General features: G+C 38.4%; 1 protein-coding gene across 4 annotated transcripts in view; it reads right to left on the reverse strand.

Moving 5' to 3' along the window:
- Nucleotides 1-1,975: 1,975 nt before the first annotated feature.
- Tcea1 (transcription elongation factor A1) overlaps nt 1,976-24,653 on the reverse strand; it is a 25,963-nt gene continuing 3,285 nt past the window's right edge. For 3 of the 4 annotated variants that reach the window (XM_005362251.2, XM_013351907.2, XM_013351908.2), the window contains exons 2-10: nt 20,577-20,639; nt 17,257-17,362; nt 15,213-15,300; nt 11,950-12,095; nt 10,855-10,911; nt 9,850-10,004; nt 7,327-7,473; nt 4,956-5,027; nt 1,976-3,355 (exon numbers count right to left, since the gene is read on the reverse strand). In XM_005362251.2, coding sequence (XP_005362308.1) covers nt 3,347-3,355; nt 4,956-5,027; nt 7,327-7,473; nt 9,850-10,004; nt 10,855-10,911; nt 11,950-12,095; nt 15,213-15,300; nt 17,257-17,362; nt 20,577-20,639 — 843 coding nt within the window. In that variant the 3' untranslated portion in view covers nt 1,976-3,346. Of the gene's footprint in view, nt 3,356-4,955; nt 5,028-7,326; nt 7,474-9,849; nt 10,005-10,854; nt 10,912-11,949; nt 12,096-15,212; nt 15,301-17,256; nt 17,363-20,576; nt 20,640-21,406; nt 21,441-24,653 lie in introns of all 4 variants that reach the window. The other variant, XM_026786655.1, reaches the window with a different exon arrangement.

The following is a 24,653-nucleotide window of genomic DNA, read 5'->3' on the forward strand; positions in this document are numbered from 1 at the left end:
GAGACCCATGAGGGTCACTGATCCCTAAAACCAATCAGAAAAGTGTATAGGAACCAGTGCAAATGAAATAAAAGCTGGAGCCTTGCCATTCCAACTGCAGGGTTCTCAATGCTGTGTTTACTCTTCCAAATGTCAACCATATCTCACAATGTACCATTACACAAATAATTTTCAAGCAAAGCAGGTTCAAGTATCCAGTTAAGGAAAAAAAAAACAACACAGGCTAATTTTGTCAGAGTGTCTCACGGTGTGCTTCTGTCTTTGAGGTCACTAAAACAGGGGACTCATTCAAGGCAATTTCCTGTGCTTTCATTTTCTGCCCTCTACTTGGACATAAGAGTACAGAAGTTGATTTGGGAAAACGCCTAAACTTGGAAATTGATACTGCTGCATCACTCTGTGGAATTAAAACACCAAAAAAGGGGTTACCTGCTCCCATACTCAAGCTCATTTTGTCTTTCAAAATTGGGTGTCTAAAAGATTATTCAATCTGTAGTTCTCAGATCCCCAATCTGTGGAACCCTTTCAAAAGCTATACCCTGATTTCTATGCATTGCCACTACTATGACTAATCATTTCAGGAACCCCTTACTTTGTGATCAGGAATTCTCCTAGTTGCAGAGTCACAGAAAACAAATCTGCTCCAGGACCTCCTGAGTCCAACCTTACGGAGCTACAGGTACTGGTTATTGTAGACAGTCATGGTCTTGAGATGTCCTGCAATACTCTTCTTAACACACACCAATTACTCTCCTGTTACCATCTAGGAATTTGCTGCTAGCTCTCTGTGAAGTGGGTTAGCACCTGGCTTCTCAGTATGTAGTGTTCACTTTTTAGTCCACTTACCACTGATTAGCCCATCATATTTCCTGGTAGGACATCCCTTTATTTTTAACCATTTTTGGAAACAGGGTCTCATCTAGCTCAGGTTGGCTTTGGATTCCTTATGTAACCAAAAATGAACTCATGACCCTCAGCCTCTAAAGGTTAGGACTAAAAGCATGCATCTCAATTCCTCTCAAATGACTAATTTCCTTTGGCTAAATGAGGGTAAAAAGCAGGGAATATTTATTGATTAAAACTTCTCAAATGAAGCTGGGCATAGTGGCATACACCTTTAATCCCAGCACCTGGGAGGCAGAGGCAGGCGGATCTCCATGAACTCGAGGACAACCAGGACTACATGAGTTCCAGGACAGCAAGAGCTACAGAGACTCTGTCTCGAAGGAAACAACAAAAACTAAACACTTCTCAAATGACAACCTTTTAATTATAGTTTTTATTTTGAAATGGAATTCTCAAATCACACTTCTGAGTTTTTCTCTTTTATTCCCCACATCTCTCCCCCTCTCTGAAGCAGGGTCTCTCTACTTAGCCCAGGGTAGCCTGGAACTTGCTGTGTAGACCAGACGGTTCACTGCTGGGGTTGAAGGTATGAGCCACCACACCTGGTGGTTTCATTTGTAAATTATATACAGACTTGGATGTTTGAGTTTATGTAAGTATTTCAGAATTTTTGTCACGGCCTAGCACAATTTATAAATCAATGTTCAACAGTACTCTGAGGGGCAAGAATGTCAAGGCTGTTACTTTCTCTCCGCATGATGGTATGGCTCTTCACTATTTGCAAATGTATTTGCCCAAGTCACGTTTCCGGTGTTCACTTCAGTTACTCTGTCTAGGAAATAACTGTAAAATAAGACCCCTCAGAATGCACCCAAAACTTGGAAATGAATACCGCTGTATTGCTTTGTAGAATTAAAGTCCCGTGTGAATGAGCATCTAAGATGAGCTCATGTGCCTGAGAACCACTGTTCTCTCCATCACCAGGGGTTCAGGAAATGACAGGCTCTAACCACTGTTCAATACCATTTTGGCCTGAGTATGACCAAGCTTAAGTAGAACAGAACCTCAGAGAATTGTTAATAGTTGGGGAAGGAAAGTTTCAATATCTAAATAAAATGACAAAATATAATACCTGTTTAACAACAAAAAAATTTATTGATTTACAAATTTTAAAATGGATCACTTTTAAAAGTGGGACTATTTTAACCTTATTTTAAAACTAATTCTTTTAAAATGTACTTTATTTTTAAAGTGACAGAAATTACCCATGGACCAATCCTTTTTAACATGGACATTTGTTTTCTGTTATGTCCAACAGTCTGCAGAGCAGAGCAAACACAAAGCTTGTGTAGTGGTCTTTACACAGACGTATGGCCAGATGCGGAAACATGTAAATCATAAGCTTTACAACAGTGGCCTTTACTATATGCATCGGAACATCGGTCTCAAGAAAACTGTGAAAACCACTGCTTATTACCAGCAAAACAAGCGGGACACATTTAAACAAAGGTAAAACTTAATTGTGAAATATGCACTGTAAAACTACTTGCTACAGCCAATATTTCAGTTGGCTCATCATCATCATGTAAAAAAAAAGATTCACACTAAAACATTCTTTTTTCCTTTTTTTGCAACCTCCACGTGCAAAGAGCACAGCTTAATGACTTACACAGGTCTTAGGCTTAACCCTTGGTCAGTAGATTTCCAAGTACAAGTCCAGCCATGCTGCCTCCAGGAACTCTACTAAGATGCTGACATTTCCTTCCCAGCATGTCTTCTATGGGGAAAAATTCACCAAAAGTATGCCTAGGAGGGGCTTCCTGAAAACCCTAGGAAACTATAACAGAGCTCTGTTAAACTAATAGAGTGCAAAGTCAAATAAAACCAAACTGATTGAAAAATCAAGTCGATTTCCAAAGAAAACCCTATTAAAAATGGTAATATACATGTATAAGAAATATAAAAAAAGATGACTGCAGTTAGTCACAGATGCAAGAGATCAGGGATCCAAGGCTTTGTGAGCGTGGTAATTAAGAGCAAATTCATATGCTAGTTCAAATAGTATGCACAATTTGATAAGCTGGTCAAGGGCTACTGGAATACATATATTTGGTACTCTAACATTTATATTACTTCTTTGCTCCTCCTTTAATATTTTAGGTACATACCAATGAGAAAAGCAATTTTGTCTTATTGCATTAATGTAGAACAACAGAATTTTTGTGTGTTCTAACTCAAAAAGTTAATATTCAATAAAATGTAACATCAACTTATAAAAATAAAAAAAAATGCAACACATTATCTAGTTCTCCTATGGTCTCCTAGCTGATCTGAAACCACAGACAGCTTTTAAGAAAGAATGTTAGGTAAAAACAAAGACCGACCCATGGGACGGTACTGCTTACAAATATCAGGGAAACAAGTTGCCTGGCCTAATTTTAAAGCTAATTACAAAATCCATTTTTCATAATGGTCCAGATACCTTGCTGATTCTTCCAACTCAACAGAACTGCAAAAAACAAAAGAAATACTTTGTAAGATTTAAAAAATACAGACAATGACGTATATATCTCGATTTTATACACCCTATGATAGAGGCTCCTATGGAAAGACTTTATACATAATAGTTACTCATTTTGACCCTCCACCATAGAATTACAAGGACTATGTAACTAAAGAATAAATATGTAAAGTTTTATTTTAGTAGTTTTTAAAAGTACTTCTCTTAATAGAGTTTCTAGGTTAAATAACTAACAATTCTTATCAGCTTTCTACATTAGACTGAACTTTCTTAAATTCCTTAAGTACCATATGGCACAACCTGTTTGGCGAACTGCTTGCAGTAAAACAAACTGTACTGTTTGCTCATCGCAGTGATAAAAGTATCCAGCATGTGTAGCAGATCTAAGAGGACTATCTAGACATGCCAAGTTTCTTCGTCAGGATTGAAGAGAAACAATGACACAGGTGAGATCAGGTATTATTTATGCTAACTACATAAGGAAACACTAGATCAGTGAGGGTGAGAGACAAGAGATTTCCAATCACCATGTGACTACAAAGACTGATTCTACCATGAGCATCGCCCAACCCCACACCACTAACAGCCTTATCATTATTAACAATAAAAGTGCCTTTGGAGCTGATATGCAATTCTAGTTTTATATTTTGTTTTTGGTGCTCAAAAAAAAAATCCCTCAAAAATTAGCTTTCCACTGGTCTGTACAGGCACAGGCTTTCAGCAGCAGTCAGGAGAGACTAGAGCCCCGCTCCTTCTTAACTACTGGTAGATTCTGGGAGAAGAGCAATGGCCAGTTGCTCCAAAGGACAGTAAAAAAAAAAACAAACCGCAGTTACACAGACAGTCCTGGTTAAACTCAGTGAATCACAAAACAAAACATGAATGTGAGAAAGGGACTGACGGGGAGGGGGAGATGAGAGGCTGGCAGTGAGAATAGCCAGAATACATTATATACATATGTGAAGTCAGCAAAGAACACATACAATAAACATTAGAACAGAGAACTTTTTTTTTTTTTTTTTTTTTTTTTCAAGACAGGGTTTCTCTATGGCTTTGGAGCCTGTCCTGGAACTAGCTCTGTAGACCAGGCTGGTCTCGAACTCACAGAGATCCGCCTGCCTCTGCCTCCCGAGTGCTGGGATTAAAGGCGTGCGCCACCACCGCCCGGCTGAACAGAGAACTCTTAAACACATGTAATTTAAAAAAAATAAACTTGCCTGAATGAGACAAATTCACAGAGACAATAAATATGAAGGCTTACTGAGAAGCTACCAAACCAGAACCAAGCCCATTAGAATTCCTAAAATAAACCCCAATATCATATAGAATGCTATAACATTTTCCAAAATCAAATTTATTAAAATAAGTAATAAACATACACTGCTTTTCTGGAAGAACAAGAGTGGAAATAATTCAATAACTACAGTATCTATAGGTCGTGTGATGGTAATCTAATATTCTTTCCTGCCATTCTTGCATTAAAAACATATGTGTTACTAAGATCAAACTCCAGGAGGGTACATAGTACTATCTTAGATGGTTTATGAAGAGACAGTAAGTTATCATATACAACCCAGGGGTGCCCTACCTTCCACCGATTTCCACATTCATTACATAGGACAAATGTTGTCATTGGTTCATCAGCACTACGAGTTTGCACCTGTAGCAAAATTAAATAAAAAATACTTTTGAATTACCACTAAAAATAACCCAACCTATGTAAGAATATTCTACATAAAGATATACAGTATCTCCAGTGATATCACCCTAAGAAGTGTAAGAGCTTATACAAATTCAAATACACTATTAGCAAAGGAACGTAATTTCAAACTTTTGATTTTCTAAATCCTTCTGTTCGTCTTTCATGTGTCATTTATCCAGTTAAGTAGAAAACTTCTCTGAAAGTCACTCATTAAATTATGTATTTTGCAAATGGTTAATAATCACGAAACCAATAATTAACACGTTAATGACCTACACATTAGTAAAGATGTTAATAAAATCCAAAGCACTTCTTCTTTTTTTTTCTTTTTCTTGGCTTTCAAAAAAGGATCTTCTTCTTTTTTTTTCTTTTTCTTGGCTTTCAAGATGGGGTTTCTCTGTGTAGCTCTGACCTCTGGCCATCCTGGAACTCACTCTTATAGACCAGGCTAGGCTGGCCTTGAACTTACAGAGATCCGCCTGTCTCTGCCTACTAGTGCTGGGATTAAAGGCACGCACCACCAACACCGGGCCCCAAAGCATTTCTTTCTGACACACATAATTGACACAACCTCTCTAAAAGTCATGTTAAATACCCATATCTCTGCCAGGGAACGTGGCATTCTCATCTACTCTGATACATAATGAGAAATACAAGATCTCTGTATAAGGATAGTGAAGAATGTCACTTAATAACAGCACATATGTTGGAAGTGAACACAGAAGAGTAAATGCATCTGATGGAATACTGTGCACTGATTAAGATATTTACAAAAAAGCCGGGCGTGGTACAAAAGCCCAACAAAATGAAGTTACCATCTCAAAGACTTGTTGTTCATTCGAGTACATGGCAGTATCACAATGGTCAATGGCTACCCAGTTTAACGGGAATGGAATTTCACATTTGCAAGCAGAAAAGCAAAACTGGAAAATGTTGAGACCATGTCTTAAAAGAAGAGTTCAAAAAAGAACACTCAGGAAGACCTGGGCTGAGGACGTAGCTCAGCCATTGAAAAGTGCTTGCCAATCACAAACAAAGCCCCAGGCTCAAAACCTAGCCACAAGTCTCTGGTAAATCATCAATATGATTTTAACTTAAAGCCCACACAAATGAACAGACATTCTAAGGGCTGAAGAGATGACTGACACCTCTTCTAATCTCCAAAGGCACCAAGATACACGTGGTACATGAGAACATGCAGGCAAAAACAGTCCACACATAAAACATAAATAAATCTAAAAGGAGGAAGAATAAACATTCTAAAACTAGTATTACACGGCCTCAGGATAAAAATAGTCCTAGCTGGGCGGAGGAGGTGCACACCTGTAATTGCAGTACTTGGGAGATAAGAGACAGACAGATCTCTGTGCAACCAACCAAATAAATAAAAAACCAAACTCAGAGTTCTTGACTAGTTTTCTGGAATCTAATGTGTTCTACACCCTGTATCTAACCATATCCTGATATCTACCTTGATAAGATGTTTTGTCAAATAACTTTAAAATGTTCAGCCAAATTTCTACATAAGCAAAAAAAAAAAAAAAATTCCCCCAGCCCTTGGAAATCCCCTAGTTTTGCAGTTTTTTTAAAGCTATTGTAAAGCCCACTGCCCACTGTCTCCACCACAGCTAATTTTCTCAAACCTTGCTTTAGGGACATAGCAGAGTTTAAAGTTATCTTAATTTGATTAAAAGAATTGTGCTCTTGCTTGGTAGGATCAACACCTATATCCACGATCTGAAACATGACCTTTAAGGGAAAATTTCTAAGGTTAGGAGATTATAGATATACAACAATAAAATTAAAGAAAAAAAATCCTATTTGGCAAACAAAAATGAAGATAGTGTTATTTTTATATAGACATATAACAACAGAAATTTGTTGACAGTTCTTTATGTTACTCAAAACCAAAAAGGTCAATCTTGTCATATATGAATGCAAAAGTCATCATGTTACAAATAGGAATAGGCATTTATTTGTACACAGGCCATGTGAGAGAGGAGAACTTCCCTTCACTAGATGCTTGCTAGTACATCTGGGGTTCTATAAAATTGCTACAGTTTTTATAGTAAATATTTTCATTAGCACACAAATATATCAACTTATCTTTAATTAGTTGGAATCTACCGAGAAAGTACTTTTTCACCAAAGAGGTTATATCTTTTCTTGAAAAATATCAGGTTCTGTAATTATCTTTACTCCGAAACAGGAGTGAAACATTCTTAATGTGATCATAAGACCACAGTCAACCACAAACCTGTGTGTAGGTGCAGTTCTTCTTTTTACATTTGCCACACGTGAACAAGTCAGTCTGGGTCCCACCAGTCTTGGCCATCTGATGTTCTCTGATGGCTTCTTTCGTCAGGTTTTTCCTCATCTCTTTGAGCTCATCACTAGCCATTTCCTATGACAGAAATGGCAATATCAATGAATTACAGATACATTTGACAGCTATTCTATACCCCGAATGCTTTTATGTTCATAAAGCTTAACAATAATCAGTAATAAAAGTAAAACCAGGGCTGGAGACATGGTTCAGAGGTTAAGGGCACTGGCTGCACGTACAGAGGCCCTGAGTTCAATTTCCAGCAACCAAATGGTAACTCACAACTCTGGTGCCCTCTTCTGGCAGGCAGGCACTGTATACATAATAAATAAATCTTTAAAAAAAAATAAAAGTAGAAATTGGCTGACACAATTTTAGCACACGCCTTTAATCCCAGCACTCGGGAGGCAGAGGCAGGCGATCTCTGTGAGTTCAAGACCAGCCTGGTCTACAGAGCTAGTTCCAGGACAGGCTCCAAAGCCACAGAGAAACCCTGTCTCGAAAAAAAACAAAAAAAAAACAACAAAAAAACCAAAAAACTAATATTCTTCCCCTCAGAGGATTTAAAATAATTTTCTTTCAAAATCTCTTTAAAGACTCAGATATTTGGGGGCTGGAGAGATGGCTCAGTGGTTAAGAGCATTGCCTGCTCTTCCAAAGGTCCTCAGTTCAGTTCCCGGCAACCATATGGTGGCTCACAACCATCTGTAAAGAGGTCTGGCGCCCTCTTCTGACCTTCAGGCTTACACACGGACAGAGTGTTGTATACATAATAAATAAATAATTATTAAAAAAAAAGACTCAGATATTTATGATAAAATTAGGTACATACACTGCTTATAAACTAACAACGCAAACCTATAGCAATCACACTTCTGGTGTGCACAAGGTGATCTTTTAAATACTCATTCCATCCTCAGAGAAAACAGGGACTTTGTACACAGAATATGCCAGGTTAAATTTTTTTTTTTTAATGCCAGAAAGCACGGAGACTATCATGTTTGGGTCAAATGGGCACAAAAGTTAACATGAAGGCGAGTCTGGTGACCCAAAATAAAATGACTTCTTCAGTCACTGAAATAATTACTGTAAGGAAAACCCCCATAAGGTAGATAAGCGGCTCCAAGTCCCTTGACAGTACCTAGTAGAGGGTATGCACACACAGAAGCAACAGAGACTACCATTCCAATTACGGTTTAACTAAACAAAGAATTTTAAGTTTATCTTTTCTTATTAAGCCAATTGGGTAACTAAGTTTGAATTTATATTCGAAACTGCTTCTACAAAAGAATCCTAGCTGTAAATGACATCTTAGAAATGGCTCTCTTGCAGTGGTTACCTACTCAAGTAACATGCTCATCAGTGGATGAACTCACTGGATGGAAGATTAGTGGAGTACTTTACAGTGGGAAAACTCCCTGACATCACCCAAAGTAAAAAAAAAAAAAAAAAAAAAAAAACAAGAGGAAATGTATGCCAAGAGGAAAGTACCAAGACACTATGTTCCCTCTGACAGAATGTATCTGAAGCAAAATCCATCACTTAAGGGAAGCTTAAGTATAATAAAACTATTTGGAAAATCAAGCGGAGAGAAAAATAAAGAAGTATGATCTAATGCAATATTCGCAGAAATGTATGTGTGGAAAGAGCTAGTTCTTCAACATAGCAGCACCACAGAGGAAAAAGGCAGAGGGGGCGGGGATGTGAGGGACAAAAGAGACTGCTTTAAGCTAGACCTGATGACATATGTGGTACTCGGAGAGGCAGAGACTGGCAAATCTCCATGAATTCAAGTCCAGCCTAGTCCACAGAGTGAGTTCTAGGACAGCCAGGGCTACACAAAGAAACCCTGTCTGGAAACACCCCCACAAAAGAAACTGCTTTAGCTTAAAAAAACAACAACAAATCAAAGGTAATGTGTAGACTTCAGCTCCTGGCACACGTAGAGCGTAATCAGGGAGACGTGAATATGAGTAAGTATCATACCATGGCAAGGCCATGTGTTTAGCTGGATGTGGTAATGATAATGTAGCTACATACGGAAAAGTATTTAAATAGATATTTAAAAATATGTATACACAGACATGTATACATGCATGGGTTGAAAGGGTAAACACCAGGGATTTGCTTGACATAAATTCAAAGGCAAAGAATAGAAAAAAAGGATGATTAAAAAAAAAAAATGAAAAGCCAGGTAGTGGGTCTTTAATCCCAGCTCTCAGGAAGCAGAAGCAGGCAGATCTCTGTGTTCCAGGTCAGCCTGGTCTATAAACTGAGTTCCAGGAAGCCACAGTTATGCAAAGAAACCCTGTCTTGAAAAACAAAACAAAAAGACAGAAGGAAGAAACCGACAGTGGAAATGAAGCAAGTGATCTTGAGGTTTCCAACATATCCATTTATGACACTTGTTTCCGAAGCAGTTTCGCACAAGCACTTCCACACAGACTTGCTCACCTCTGCTGTCATCCTAGCAAACAGGTCAGGAGGAATATTCCCACACAGCACATTTTTTCTTAAATTTGGATTTTTTGCATCTTTAAGATTTGATATCCTACTTCGTACTCTGTTTTTGTATTTCATGTCTGTATTCCTTATTTCTTGATATATAGGTACTTGGCCATTAAGGAAAAAAGACTGTTATAAAGATAACATTTTTTTTTGTTCTGCCAAGTTCAAAATTCTTAAATTTTATAAACAATTCATAAAAATGTTTTCCATAGAAAAATACTTTCAGATTCCTTCTTCTGTAATTGGTCAATAGTACTCATCTTTACAACTGTTGACTCAGTGATGCTTTTTAAAAATGTTTAATGTCAGAAGCAAGCATCAACATGATTTCAAAGAGGTACTCTGACAAAACCCAAGTTATCAGATATTTGAAAGAGTTCTAAAATCACACGTTTTAACTTGATTAAGTCTGAATCCCACTAAGGACCTCAAAATCTATGAACACGGCCATAATTCCCTCAGAGGTCTTATGAGAGGAGAGCGCCTGAGGCCACACTAGAGACGCAGGCCAGGTCAAAGCAGAGACCAAGGCCCAGAGGGGCTCCTATTTTATAAAGGGCAGTTCCTCAAAAACAACATTCCCATCTTAGACTGCCACACGGGCACTCCCCTTGCAGCCTTTTCTATGGTGCCAGGCATGGACACGTGTGCTGGCAGAAGGGACAGGAACTATGTAGTCTGAGGCCCTCCCACTGAGTGGGCCTCACATTTTCCCTGCCATCTTACACAACTAAAACTCAGATGCTACACTTCCAATAAACAAAGGCTGAAAAAATTACCATGAATCATATGCTGTTTAGTTCTGAATGAGAGAAAAACAAATGAAATAAACAGGAATGCCCTTCTTCCTAAAAAAAAGTACAGAATAAACCTCTGACTTATGTAGGAGGACAGGGACAATTAACCTCACAGATTACTACACACAGCTATGGATGTGAACATAAAGGATATCTTCTTCAATCTGGGATCCCAGTTCTTCCTCATCAGCTCCAATAGCAATGTAGTCATCTAGAAACAGAAATGAAAACTCATCAGAACACTCCTATGTCTTCAGTTCCATTTGCCTCCTCCACAGACTCTCGGATTCGTTAGGACCTGGCATCTTTCAGCCCACCACTCCTTTCCTCTGCAGTTGATCTAAGACCTGTGCCACAGCACTCTTGCACCAATGACTCCTTTTCATATACTAGGCAACTCCTCATTTCACAACACCATAAATTCTGGGTGTTCCAACAGAGGGACAAAGAAAGAACAGTTATTAAGAAGAAATGCCTTGTCTCAGATGACATAGATTTCAACACAGAGAAGCTTCTCATTTCATCTGCCACTCATATACATAGACATACTCAGAAGACTATCACAGATGCTCGAAAGAAGGGAAAGAATAAAGAGAACAGCAAGATAGAAAAAGGGAAAAACAGAGGCAGTAAGGATATTCAAGTAGAAAGGGTCAAGTAAGCAGCAAAACTGGTCACCATAGCTATGCACAGTTCAGCATAACTGAAAAGAAAAAGGGTTAATTTATTTAAGATGTCAAACATTCTGCCTACCAAACTTACTTTCTTAACTTAAACATTTTAGGGATACCACATGGTGTTTCATGATAGTATGAAACCTGAAAATCGTTGGCATGTGAAGTTTAAGGATTAGTATTTCTTGGTATTCCACATGGAAATGTAAACTGTAAATTGCTTTTCTAACTATAAGTATAAAAGTGAATTACTAATATAAAAGTTAAATACTCTATGCCATACTAATTTTAACAATTCACTTGTTAATGCTCAACCTAAGGTCAAGGTAATGAGTTTGCAAATCTGAGATTTACATAGGAAATGCTTAAATTAGCATGAACCAAGAAAAGTATCAACACTCTAGAAGGCTGTGCTTGTTGTTGGTGCCAGTGTCCTCCTTCCTACTGCCCTCTAAGAACTGCTATCAGCAACAAACTTCTAAGCTAAGCAGTGGGAGCTATCAGCAGGAAGACACACGTAAAACGCCAGCACGAAGGTGGAGACGGTAAGGGGGTACAAACAACCCTAAACTTACCTCCTGTCCGGAGAGCTGCAGCAAGCATCTCCCTACACTTTAACCGCACAGAATCAGAAGTGCTTGGTGCCCGAGGAAAAGATGAAACGTAAGTGTCTCGAGCGTTAGTCTCATCCCTTCTGCTGCTTACATTGCCGCTGGAACTACTAAATACACACACATGGGCACACAGACCAGAAAACAATTAGGGAAACCTTCTGAATAGCACTGTCATTACGCTGTAAAAATAAATACTTGGGGTCTAAATGAGATAGCATTTCAGTCACCATTATGTAACAGAAATGTCACCTACATATAGACTAAACGTTTTTAAAAAAATTGAATCCAATAGATAAATCTCATGCCTTAAAAAAACAAAACAAAACTGGGAAGTGGTGGCACATGCCCTTAGCCCTAGCACTTGGGAGGCAGAGGCAGGTTTGAGGCCAGCCTGGTCTACAGAGTGAGTTCCGGGACAGTCAGGGCTACACAGAGAAAGCCTGTTCCAAAAGACTGAATTACAAACAAAAACAAATATTCTGACTTTATTTTCCTTTAAACATTAACAGCAACGATTTTTTTCTTTTTAAGACAGAGGCTCACTGCACAGTCCTGGTTAATATGGAACTATCTATGTAGATCAGGCTGGCCTTAATGAGAGGTCTTCCTGCCTCTACCTCTTGAGTACTAGGATTAAAGTGAGCACCCATCACAGCCAGCCCTATACCTTTTTTTAGCAGGAAAAAGTATACATCGAAGTTCAGCACAGTACAGAATAATCAAGGATCTTGGCTTTTGTAAAGGGATAAGGGGATGAGGCCAGAAAAGAGTGCAGAATGCAGTCAAACTAGAAAGAGGAAAAAACTGTTTCAAAACTTACATACTAGTCAGACAACAGGGTTCTAATCAAGACTGTAAAAAGATTTCTTTCTAAAATAGTGGCTTAATCTGAATAATCTAAAAATTTTCTAGTCAACTCCAAAACTTCAATTACACCTGACTAACTTCATCTACTGGACATTCACCCAAACAAGTTCTTTTCAAAATGATTCTGTGTAATCTCAATTAAATGCTATCACAAGTCATTTTCAAAGGCTTACTAAGCTGTCCATCCCTCCTATCTACTGTAGAACTAACTTGCTGTGTTTGCTGTTAAGAATACATCTCCTCCACTTCTCTCCAGGACAAACCACTTTTAAACACCGAAACTGCTCACCGTGGAAGTTATCAGAATCATCTAACTCTAGTTAGTTTCTTCTTACGAACCATGTACTTAGAAAATCCTGTCTACAAAGAGGTTCGTATACTGTTTTTCACTCTCCTATAAGACAAAGTTTCCCAAAAGCAAGAACTAGGATCTCATCCTTTATATATTTTCAATGTGTAGCATGGCATCTCTAAGTAGTAAATGAAAAAAGAATTATTCATTTTTGCAGCAGGGTCTCACATTGTTTAGGTTGACTTTGAACTCTATGAAGCCAAGCCTTCTGCTTCTACCTCCCAAGTATGGGGATTTCAGATATGTGCCACTGTGCCCCATTTTACGGCTTCTGGAAATTGAATCCAGGCTTTGCATATGCTCAGCAGGCACTATACCAAAGGAACTACATCTCCAGTCCAACCAATGTTAAAAAACAAAACTTCTTAAATACTGTAAAGCTTTTGCTTCTTGCCTATGGCCAATACTTAACCAAAGTACTGCAACTTGCTTGTACGGGCTGATTCGCTTCACTATTACCAACCTTGTCTCTTAAAATGTGATGCATAGGCCTGAACCACTTAAAGTTTCTCAAATTCTAGCACCAAAATGTAAAACCTTAGTCAACCTCGAGCCACTCAGATCTGACTTACAACTTCCTTTATATTATACCCCAGGAAAGTCTGGATAGTCATGTTTACTCTTATGTGTTGTTCTGGATAGGTGGCAGGCTTTAGCACATAAATATTCCACCTAAACTTTAAATACTAATAAAACTATACTAAAAATTTTCTTTTTTCTAAAATTTATTTTATTATTATTATTTTATGTTCATTGGTGTGAGGGTCAGATACCCTGGAACTGGAGCTACAGACAGTTGTGAGCTGCCATGTGGGTGCTGGGAATTGAACTCAGGACCTCTGGAAGAGCAGCGGTGCTCTTAACCGCTGAACCATCTCTCCAGCCCTAAAAATTTTCTTAAATAGATAAATTTAGATCAAAAAAAAAAAAACTTGCTAAATTTTAGCCCCCAAAAGCTCATAGGGAGTGGCACTATCAGGAGGTGTGGCTTTGTTGGAGGAAGTATGTCACAATGGGGATGGGCTTTGCATTCCCCTTTCCTCCAGCTACTCCTCCCGTCAGTAGACTTCCTGTCGCCTGCAAGATGTAGGACTCTCGGCTGCTTCTCAGCATCAGGTCTCCTACACATCGCCATGTCCCCACTAATGTTGATCATGGACAGAACCTCCGAAAGTGAACCACCCCAACTGAATGTTTTCCTTTGTAGGAGCTGCCATGGTCATGGTGTCTCTTCATAGCAAGAGAAATCCTAACTATGACAGTATAATATAAATTATCTTGCTTTCTTTTTGTAGGCTTCTATTTTTCTTCTAAAATTCTAAGAAATCTTGCTAAATGTTTTAAAGATGGCTATACATGTGTGCTAATTCCATCTGACTAGACAGAGGAAGGAGGAGAGGAGGCAGGATCAGAAAACCAGGGACAAAGTGATGGTGCAGGTAAACAAACTAGCTAGTTTTCCTGTCCGCTTATTTGTTAACTTGACACAAGCTAGAACTGTCTGGTAAGAGGAACCTCAACTGGAGAAATGTTTCTACTAGATTGCTGACAGAGTAGTCCCTGGGGTATTTTTTGACTAATAATTGATATGTAAGGGTCCAAGTCACTGTGGTGTCACTATTGGTCCTGGGTTGCACAAGACGGCAGCAAGCCACAGGAAGCAAGCCATTAAATAGCATTCATTCCTCCATGGCTTCTGCTCCGGTTTCTTATTTGGCTTCCCTCAATGAGCTGTGTCCTGGGATATGTATGCCAAATAAATCCTTTTGATCATAATCTCCCCTCCCCCACACACTCGGCTTCCTTTCTTTCCTTTCCTTTTCTTCTTCTTCTTCTTCATCTTTTTGGAGACAGGGTTTCCCTGTGTAGCCCTGGCTGTCCTGGAACTCACTCTGTAAACCAGAGTGGCTTTGAACTCACGAGATTCACCTGCCTCTGCCTCCTGAATGCTAGAAGCCCTACAATAGCAACTGCAGCAGAAATTAATTCATATAAAGTGAGTTACCTTTCTTCTCTCGCTTCAGGGCTATTCTGTGATGAAATTGCAGGTTCTTTTTTCTTTTCTTCAGAATCTTTATCAGTTGATGGTCCATCTGCAAAATTTATCAAATTCCTAAACAGTCTACTTTTGTTAAAAATGAAAACAAAGAATTGCACATTAATAGCCTATATAAGCCAAAAACAAACATTTGGAGGCTGATTTTTAACTTACCATTAAAATCTTCATTTTCCCACAACTGTATATAAAGTATAAGCAAACTATTATGTTAGCATCTGTATTGAGGTACTTTTTACAATACCTGTACAATCAACACTCCTAAACTGTCACTTGGAAAGAAAGAGGAATTCACATGCCAATGGCAGCTGAAAGTTTAAAAGGAGAATATGCAAAGGAAAGAGTGTGGATGAATATGAACACAGCCATCCCGAAAATGAGAACTCATACATAGAGAACAATAGTATCTAAGTGATTTTTCAAGAAGTTAAAAACATTAAAGTGCCACCTACAGCACAGATAAGTATTTCTGGGAAAGTAAATAAAGAGCATCTTCATAGAGACCATTCCAGCCTCAGTACGGTCCACTCAGCACCTCTTTTAACTCAACAATCTGTCAATAGAGCTGCGTTTCACTGGCTCCTGTAGCCTCCTACACCCCTGGCCTACCTGCCTGAAATCCTGGTACTTGAGAGGAAGAGAAAAGAGGATCAGGAGTTTAAGGTTATCCTTTGCTACATTGAGTTCAAGGTTAGCCTGCATTATATGACACTTTGCCTTAAATAAATAAACAAACAAACAAATAAATGTCAAAACAGAATAAGAGAAGGTTATTATATTCTCCAAAATGCTATCACAGGAGAAAAATCAAATGCTTAAAGAACTGATTAAATTAGAAAACTAAATACGATTCTGGAGTAGCTATTGAAGGAGGTAAAAACTGTAAAGGACATTATAGTGTGTCCTAGTTTGCTTCTCTGTTGCTATACTAAAACACAAACCAAAAGCAGCGTGGGTAGGAAAGGGTTCATCTGCTTTGGACTCAAGCAGGGTAGGAACCAAGAGTCATGAAATGAAGCACAGTGAGGAATGCTACTTACTGGCTTATTGTACATAGTTGTTTGATTTCTTTTATAACCTAGGAACACCTGTCCAGTGGTGTCACTAACATAGTGGGGCTGGGCCTTCCCACATTTATTATTAAAATGTTCCACACACTAGCACACAGGTCAATCTTATGATGACAATTTCTCAGTTGAGGTTTCCTCTTCTCAGATAAACCTAGCTTCTATCAAGTTAACAAAAAACTAAAAGGTACATAGGGATAGCAACAAATTAGAGCATGAACTGTAAATTAAAGTATTACACCAATGCTTGCTTTCCTTTATTATAATTGCATAAGAAAATATGCACATGACTACAATTCTAAATCCTCTGGGGACAGCTTACACAACATAGTGAGAGTCTATCTCAAATAACTGAAGGAAACTAGGACAGAAAGGAAGTGTTCTGAGGTGATTATACTTAAGTATTATAAAATAAAATGACATTTAAGAATTCTCACATGATTTTTAAGAGAGATCGTTAGACATGGAAAATCATGCCATGGTGGCACATGCCTTTAATCCCAGCACTTGGGAGGCAGAGTTAGGTGGATCTGAGTTCAAGGACAGCCTGGTCTACAGAGCAAGTTCCAGAACAGTCAGGACTACAGAGAAACCCTGTAGTCTTGAAAAAAAAAAAAAAAAAGGAAAAGAAAGTAACAAAAGCTGATCTGAACAAATGAATTCTGGGCAGTCATTTTAAAAACACTTCAGAAAGCATCACGACCTGTTCTTTGAAGAAAAGTTTTGAAGGAGCTTATCTACAGTTACAACTGTCAGAGACCACTGAGTTTATCAGTCCACAACTTTCAAACAAATTACAACAGGGCCCTCATCCCTTTTAGAAAGCAATGATTTCACCAAGTCTAGATTCATAGACAAAAAAAATGTAGCAGCCACTTGAACAAGTCAGGACATCATAAATATATGCCAGCAAAGATCAATTTTACCTAATAATTTTTTCCAGGATTTGATGAGTGATTTGGCTAAAGATGTGACTTCTTCATCTGTACTCTGCTTGCGAATAGCGTTGACAGACATTCCAATTCTAGTAGACTGCAAGGCAACAACAACAAAGTGTCCATCAATGCTGTCCCAAACAATTTAGTATATTAATCACACTTGCTTCTTTTTCAGACTTTTTTTTTCTATTTCAGATTTAAAAATTTCAATAATTTGCATTCTGGTAAAAGTACACATATCTTCAGATCACACACTGGACTCACCAATGCTTCATCACTGAGATCAACAACTTGGTACTGTGCTATCAAGGCCAATGGAGTACTGAAATGAAATCAGTCTCTCAGGGAGAAATGAGGGTGAGGTGTAGCATTTACGTGGACAGATAGATATCTGCGTAAGCTCTTCTACAGAGATACCTCAGAGCACTGCCTACAACTCATAGCAAAGCTATCCAAACAAAACTACCACCTAGAGATTAAGAAGAATCTTTATTTTTTGATCCTATGTAAGCAGCATATAATTTTGTATTAAAATGGGTTTCAGAATACAGATAAAATTTAACATGCAGTAATATTACACGAGGATTATACTAGAATAACTAGGTATATAAGTCTTCCCAAGAACCTTTCACCATTGAGATCATTATACCTATTTTTAAAGATAAAGAGACTGGAAATACCAATATAACCTGCTCATCATTATACCGTTGCTCACTGGCACAATTAGAATTTTCATCTCTGCTTCACCACTTCTAGAATGAATGCTCTTTCCAACTCACTAAAAACCATAAAAGCTATGACAGTTCAATTATGAAGAGTAAATAACAATGGTAAATTATTCAGAAGTTCAAGTTGTTAGTAGACAATCTTTCAAAACATGGTCTATGGAAGAAAAACACAACAAAGAAATTCTTAGTTGTTTAAAAAATAAAGGAAAATCCCTGCTGATACCTTTGAGGTACAAAAGTAATTGGTACTTAAATGCTTCCTTCTAAATTATTAAACACTCAGCACAAAAGCAGAAGAATTTAGAATACATAGTGGAGCTGCAGTAGCCTGTGTTGTACCTCTCAGAAAGCTGAGCCAAAGCAGGTGAGGTTCAACAGCAAAAGAATGAAAAGGATCCCAAATTTTACACCCACCTGCAATATTTGGGGTTAACAAAGCAAATTTTCTAAAACAAAAAAATCCTAATTTTGGGCTGGAGAGATGGCTCAGTGGTTAAGAACATTGCCTGCTCTTCCAAAGGTCCTGAGTTCAATTCCCAGCAACCGCACGGTGGTTCACAACCATCTATAAAGAGATCTGATGCCCACTTCTGGCCACAGACACACAGACAGAACACTGAGAATACTGTATACATAATAAATAAATCTTTTTAAAAAATCCTAATTTTGGATATATGGAGGAAATAACTTGAATTATTGAGTTGTTATGACAAACAGAATAACACCCAACAGTGCTGAAAAATGTATCCTAGAAGCTCCTGCAGAAGACCAAGATATAAGAAGAATAAACTGAGCTGTTGGGTGATGGCTGTTTAATGATCACAGGATGCTTTGATTATTAAAACCACCATTCTTCGCACCTGTTCTAAGAATCCAGCTTTTGACAATAAATGTGCTTACATAAAGAAGAGACTATTAGCTCCATGACAAGAAATCAGGCTGATGAAGTGGAGTGAAAAAGGACCACTGTATGTTTCTTTTCCAATAATTAGTACACACTTGGGAAACTGGAAGAAAGCAGAGGATGGAGACCAATGGGAAACTTATAAACAGGTTGTCTAAAAGTGGTCTGTGACACTGAAGCAGAGACACTGCCCATCATCCACCAAGGTTTCTGTTTAACATCAAGCATAGGAGAAAAGGCAGGGAGGAAGACAGAGTGGCAGGGCAGGGAGCACTCAGGAACTGACTGCACATCTAGACCAAATGGCTCCAAATCAGAAATCCCGATCACCATGACACACAAGCTGTCTGCTTCAAGTTCTGGGAACAGAACATAAGCCCTGTATATGGTAAAGAAATGCTATATTCCTAGTTGAGTAATTAAGATTTTTTACACAATATTTTGCTCATGTTTCTCCCTTCTCCTGTAACTCTTCCTAGATGCTCTCCACCTTCCTACCCAACTAACTTTGTTTTCTCTCTCTCAGAAAACAAATCAAAAACAAAAAAAATTGCCCAAGACCCACAGAAGTAAAAATCAAGGCAAACAGGCAAAAGACTAATAAGACCAAAAGTGGCAGATAAAATGAAATAAAAAATTCCACAAAAATATCAGAGTTCATTTTCTATTGGCCAACTACTGGATATGAGGCCTGCTCTGGAATGTGGTTGATATACCCAAGTCAGACTCCACTTGGGGGAAAATGATTTCCCCTTCCCTCTAGGTACCAGCTGCAGATAAATTCCCGGCTAAGGTAGAAAACTGTGTCTACTTCCCTTCCCTTCTCAGGGCTGGCTTGAACCTGCACATGCTGTCAGTCTCTGTGTGCTAAGTTAGAATGTGCATCTGTCCTGCTGTGTCTGCAGTCATCCGTCATCTGTGGTTCTTAACAATCTTCTCACTTCCTCTACCAAGCCTTGAGAAGGGTCTAGTGAAGATACCTGATTAGAATAAGGACTCCACAGTCTCTCACTCTTTACACAGTCCATCTGTGGGTCTCTATGTTAATCTCTGATTCGGTTGAGTGAAGTGAGGAACTGATGTCACTGAGTTATTTTAGTAAAGAGTCCCTTTAGTAAAGTAACAGTATTAGCTTTTCTGCTAGGTACACGACCTATCTAGTCTCAGGTTCTTGGCCACTTTATTCATTTCAGATATGGGTTTCATTTCATGGAGTGGGCCTCAAATCCATTTAAAAAAAAGTGTTTGGTTACTTACTCCCATAACATTTGTGCACTATTTTTACAGTATATTTACAGACAGATCACAGGATTTGTAGCTGGGTGATACTGCCTTTCTCCTTCAGTATCATACAATGTACTTTCTAGCTCCATGAACACTAGTCAATAGGACTGAAGCTTCTAGTCAGGCACCAGCTCAACTTCTCCAAGCTCATTAAGTAAGTGCCTTCAAGGGTTCTTAGCATCAGGTTCTTGAGAGCAAACCAAGAGCATTGTATTTTATTATATACATACATAATCAATGGCAATTGACTGATTAATGTTGACATCGTAAAAAAAGAATGGTCTATTCTATAAAAGGATAGATTAAAAACATGTTACTGGTAATGAAGATGACCCATTATTATAATTATGGCAATTACCAATTTAAACACTGTGATACACAGAAACACATACCTGTAATAATTCCAGAGTCATGGGAATATTCTTAAGCTCTTTCAGCAAATCCAATGCACCAGCCTATAAAATAAAACAGGTTCATACTGAATTCCCATGGAAGTAGAGCAAGGACTAGCCAATTAACAACTTATAATGGCTCATCTACTCACTTGAGTACAATACATATATGCATGTACATATAGACATCACCTTACAACAGAGATTAAAACATCAGAGGTTCATAACACCTGCTTTCTGAACTATGGCTAGCACTTGTGAAGTAATTTTGAATTGTATTTTCAAATGTGTCTCCCCTGAAGAAATGTAAAACTTCTTACTGTAATGAACAGCTGCTACAGCGTCTCAGTGCTTATCCATGCACATGGAGAGGAGGAGAAGGTCAATATTGCTTATCTAACAATCCGTCACAAGAACACTGCTATCTACCTGGTTCTTACAGAATAGTAAAGAGCAATTTCTAAAAAAAAAAAAAAATATCAGGATTTACATCTGTTATGCTTCTAAGACTATCTACTGATGTGGGATAACACTCTGCATGCTGTGAATATGTTTTATTACCATTGGTTAATGAATACTGCACTTGGGGGAGTCAGAGAACGACTTTCAAGTGTTGGTTCTCTGCCCCCACTTAGGGTTTCAGGGATGGCACTTGGGCTATTAGGACATCTCATCTGCCCTCTCTCTACAAGTTTTGACATTCTGCTATAAAATTATACAGTACACTACAAAGAGCCAACTGGCCAACTATATATGTAACTCATGCTGCCTTCCAAACTCTTAAAATATGAAAATAATGCACCTTACAAATCAATGAAAACACAGCATACCTTGGAACAATAAAATCCCATATCATAGTGCATGCTATAAAAAGAAGCAGGACTTTAATACTGTATTTCCTTAAAAACTCTTAAAAGTATTTTTGTAAACATGCATAAGTGTTTTGGCTGTGTATGTGTCTGAGCACCACACACATGCGTAGTGCATTTGGAGGCTAAAGGAGCATGTTGAATCCCCTAGGACTGGAGTTACAGCCCTTGTTATTCACTATCTGGGGTACTGGAAATCAAATCTGGGTCCTCTGAAGAGTGCTTTTAACTGGGGTATCTCTCCAGTCCTTTGTACTGTTATCTTTAAAAATAATAAATAAATAAAACCAAGAAAATATTTCTAGTTATGATTATTTGAAGTCATCCTACGTCAGACCTGACCTTCCAGAATAAAAGAATATTAACATCTCTTCTGAAAACATCAATATAGAACATTTTACTTTAACCATAAACTTGAAAGAAAAATTATGAAATAGATTATTACAAAGGATTTTAACAATTTGTAGCTTATAGATCCTTTTTATGTTAAAATTCTGTAAACTTCATACTTAAAGTGAACTAAATACAGTGAAACTGTCAGAACAAGTTTTAAGAAATTCATTTCACAGCACTTGCTAGTCTCAAGAGGGGCAAAGCTAATGCGTCTACACACCTCACATAACCTCATTTAATGCTAAGGGTACTGTATTCACTATAGAAATGTTACTGCCTCATTACTAGGAGCTGCCCAAATCCCTTTTAGGACTATCACGTAATACAGCATGAGGTATCATAATATCTTGTCAATATGAAAAATTCTGGAATTCTCAAGAGTCCAAAGGCTTTTAACAAATGGTAGATCTGCCGGGCGATGGTGGCGCACGCCTTTAATCCCAGCACTAGGGAGGCAGAGGCAGGGGGATCTCTGTGAGTTCGAGACCAGCCTGGTCTACAGAGCTAGTTCCAGGACAGGCTCCAAAGCCACAGGGAAACCCTGTCTCGAAAAACCAAAAAAAAAAACAAAACAAAAAACAAATGGTAGATCTATCTGTATTCTCTATTTTCAATCACATTTTTCTTCAAGCCACATCTTCATGGACTTTCTGATCCATTTCAGACTACAGATCAATAAGGTTAGCAAATCAAATTTATAGGTGCTTCTTAAAAAGCAGCACCTCTCCTAAGCACACATGTCATGTCATACAGAAAGCTGATTAAAAAAAAATATCAGTAACACAACACGTGATTTAAGCCGTTTTCCAAGTAGAGACAATAGAGTGACCTTAACTTGACTTTCTGTTTCTACTCAGACCTTGGGGGAGACCAGGTCTAGAAGACCACGGCTGTGACGGGAGGAAAGGGTGAGACACAACTATGCTTGTTTCCAACAGCTACCATTGTTACAGCCAGGATTCACTCCCGGGTCTGTACAAAATAAACTAAGATGAGCTGAATGACAAAGTATGATTATATACTAACTCAGTGACAACTTATCGAGTTACTCTGTACCAGCTATTGTGCTAAGTACTTCAAAAATTTATATATTTTATGTGAATGAGTGTTTGTCTGCAATGTATTGGTGTGTGTGCTGCCTGTAGAGGCCAGAAGAGAAAGTTGACCCTCTGGGACTGAAGTTACAGTTAATTCTAAGCCCCCAATGTGGGTGCTAGGAACTAAACCCAGGTCCTCGGCAAGAGCAGGAAGTCCTCTCTTAACAGCTGAGCTATCTCTTCAGCCCTTCAACAGACACTTAATGCCATATAAAAAGTTCCATTCTGGCCGGGCGGTGGTGGTGCATGCCTTTAATCCCAGCACTCGGGAGGCAGAGGGAGGCGGATCTCTGTGAGTTCGAGACCAGCCTGGTCTACAAGAGCTAGTGCCAGGACAGGCTCCAAAGGTACAGAGAAACCCTGTCTCGAAAAACTAAAAAAAAAAAGTTCCATTCTGTGTGAGCAGATAGCAAAAAAAGACAGCAATCCCGGAGCTGGAGAGATGGCTCAGAGGTTAAGAGCATTGCCTGCTCTTCCAAAGGTCCTGAGTTCAATTCCAGCAACCACATGGTGGCTCACAGCCATCTGTAATGGGGTCTGGTGCCCTCTTCGGGCCTGCAGGCACACACAGACAGAATATTGTATACATAATAAATGAATAAAAAAAGAATGTTTAAAAAAGACAGCAATCCCTTAGAATTTCACTGAATTTCATTTTATGATGGAGATTGAAGCCAAAGTCTCTTACATGCTAACCTACTACCAAGCTATACACCCAGCCCCAGGGATTAAAACAAAACAAACAATAAAAACCTCTACAGTTTGTGCTCCAGCACAACTGCGTTTCCCATTCCTCTGGCCCACCGCTGACAATTGTGCTCTGAACTTACTACCACACAAAAGCTGCATTCTGTCCTTCCCAGTCACCTACCTCCAGCATCAAGTCCATTGCAGCATCACCTATAGGTAATGATGCAAGAGACAGAAAGATTTGACTCTCAACTTCCAAAGCCACATTTAGTTTACAGAACTGACTGAAAAATAAACTACAGCTATCACACTATTCTATTACATTTTTAGCGCTCTTATTGTTAACAGAAATGGGGTATTTTTTGTTTTTTTTCAAAATACAGTATTCAAACTTCCAGGCAACCTAATTTATATAAAACTATAGGATTCAAATATCCTTCCTCTCCACAAGCAAAGGAGGTACAAGGGACTTACAGTTAAGAATATGTGCTGTATTACCGCCTGACTAGATTCCAATCCATACTCTTGTTTTCTAATTTTAAAAATCTTCTTCAAGCTTTTCACATACTGAAGAGAACAACAAAGCCCCTAGGAGATAGATGAAATGGTCTAGTACACAGTGAAATATTAAAACACAGAAACACTGGGCACAAGACAGTTTGGTGGGCAGAGTAAAGGCCCCATATAGATGTATCTACAAAACAGACACACATAAGTCCAGTAAATATGAAAAAGATGTCCAGAGCATTTCACTAAAGAGTAATTTAAAGGACAAGTATCAACAAAAATTGGAACAATATGAGATCAAAACAGTCAAGCACGACTGATGGCAATGTAAAATGATATGAGCCACTTTGTGGGAGGAAAAAAAAAATTACTTTTTTTTTTTTTTTTTTTGATTTTTTGAGACAGGGTTTCTCTGTGGTTTTGGAGCCTGTCCTGGAACTAGCTCTTGTAGACCAGAGCTGGCCTCGAACTCACAGAGATCCGCCTGCCTCTGCCTCCCGAGTGCTGGGATTAAAGGCGTG

This window comes from Microtus ochrogaster, linkage group LG5 (assembly GCF_000317375.1).
Source record: "Microtus ochrogaster isolate Prairie Vole_2 linkage group LG5, MicOch1.0, whole genome shotgun sequence".
In the NCBI taxonomy this organism is placed as follows: Eukaryota; Metazoa; Chordata; class Mammalia; order Rodentia; family Cricetidae; genus Microtus; species Microtus ochrogaster.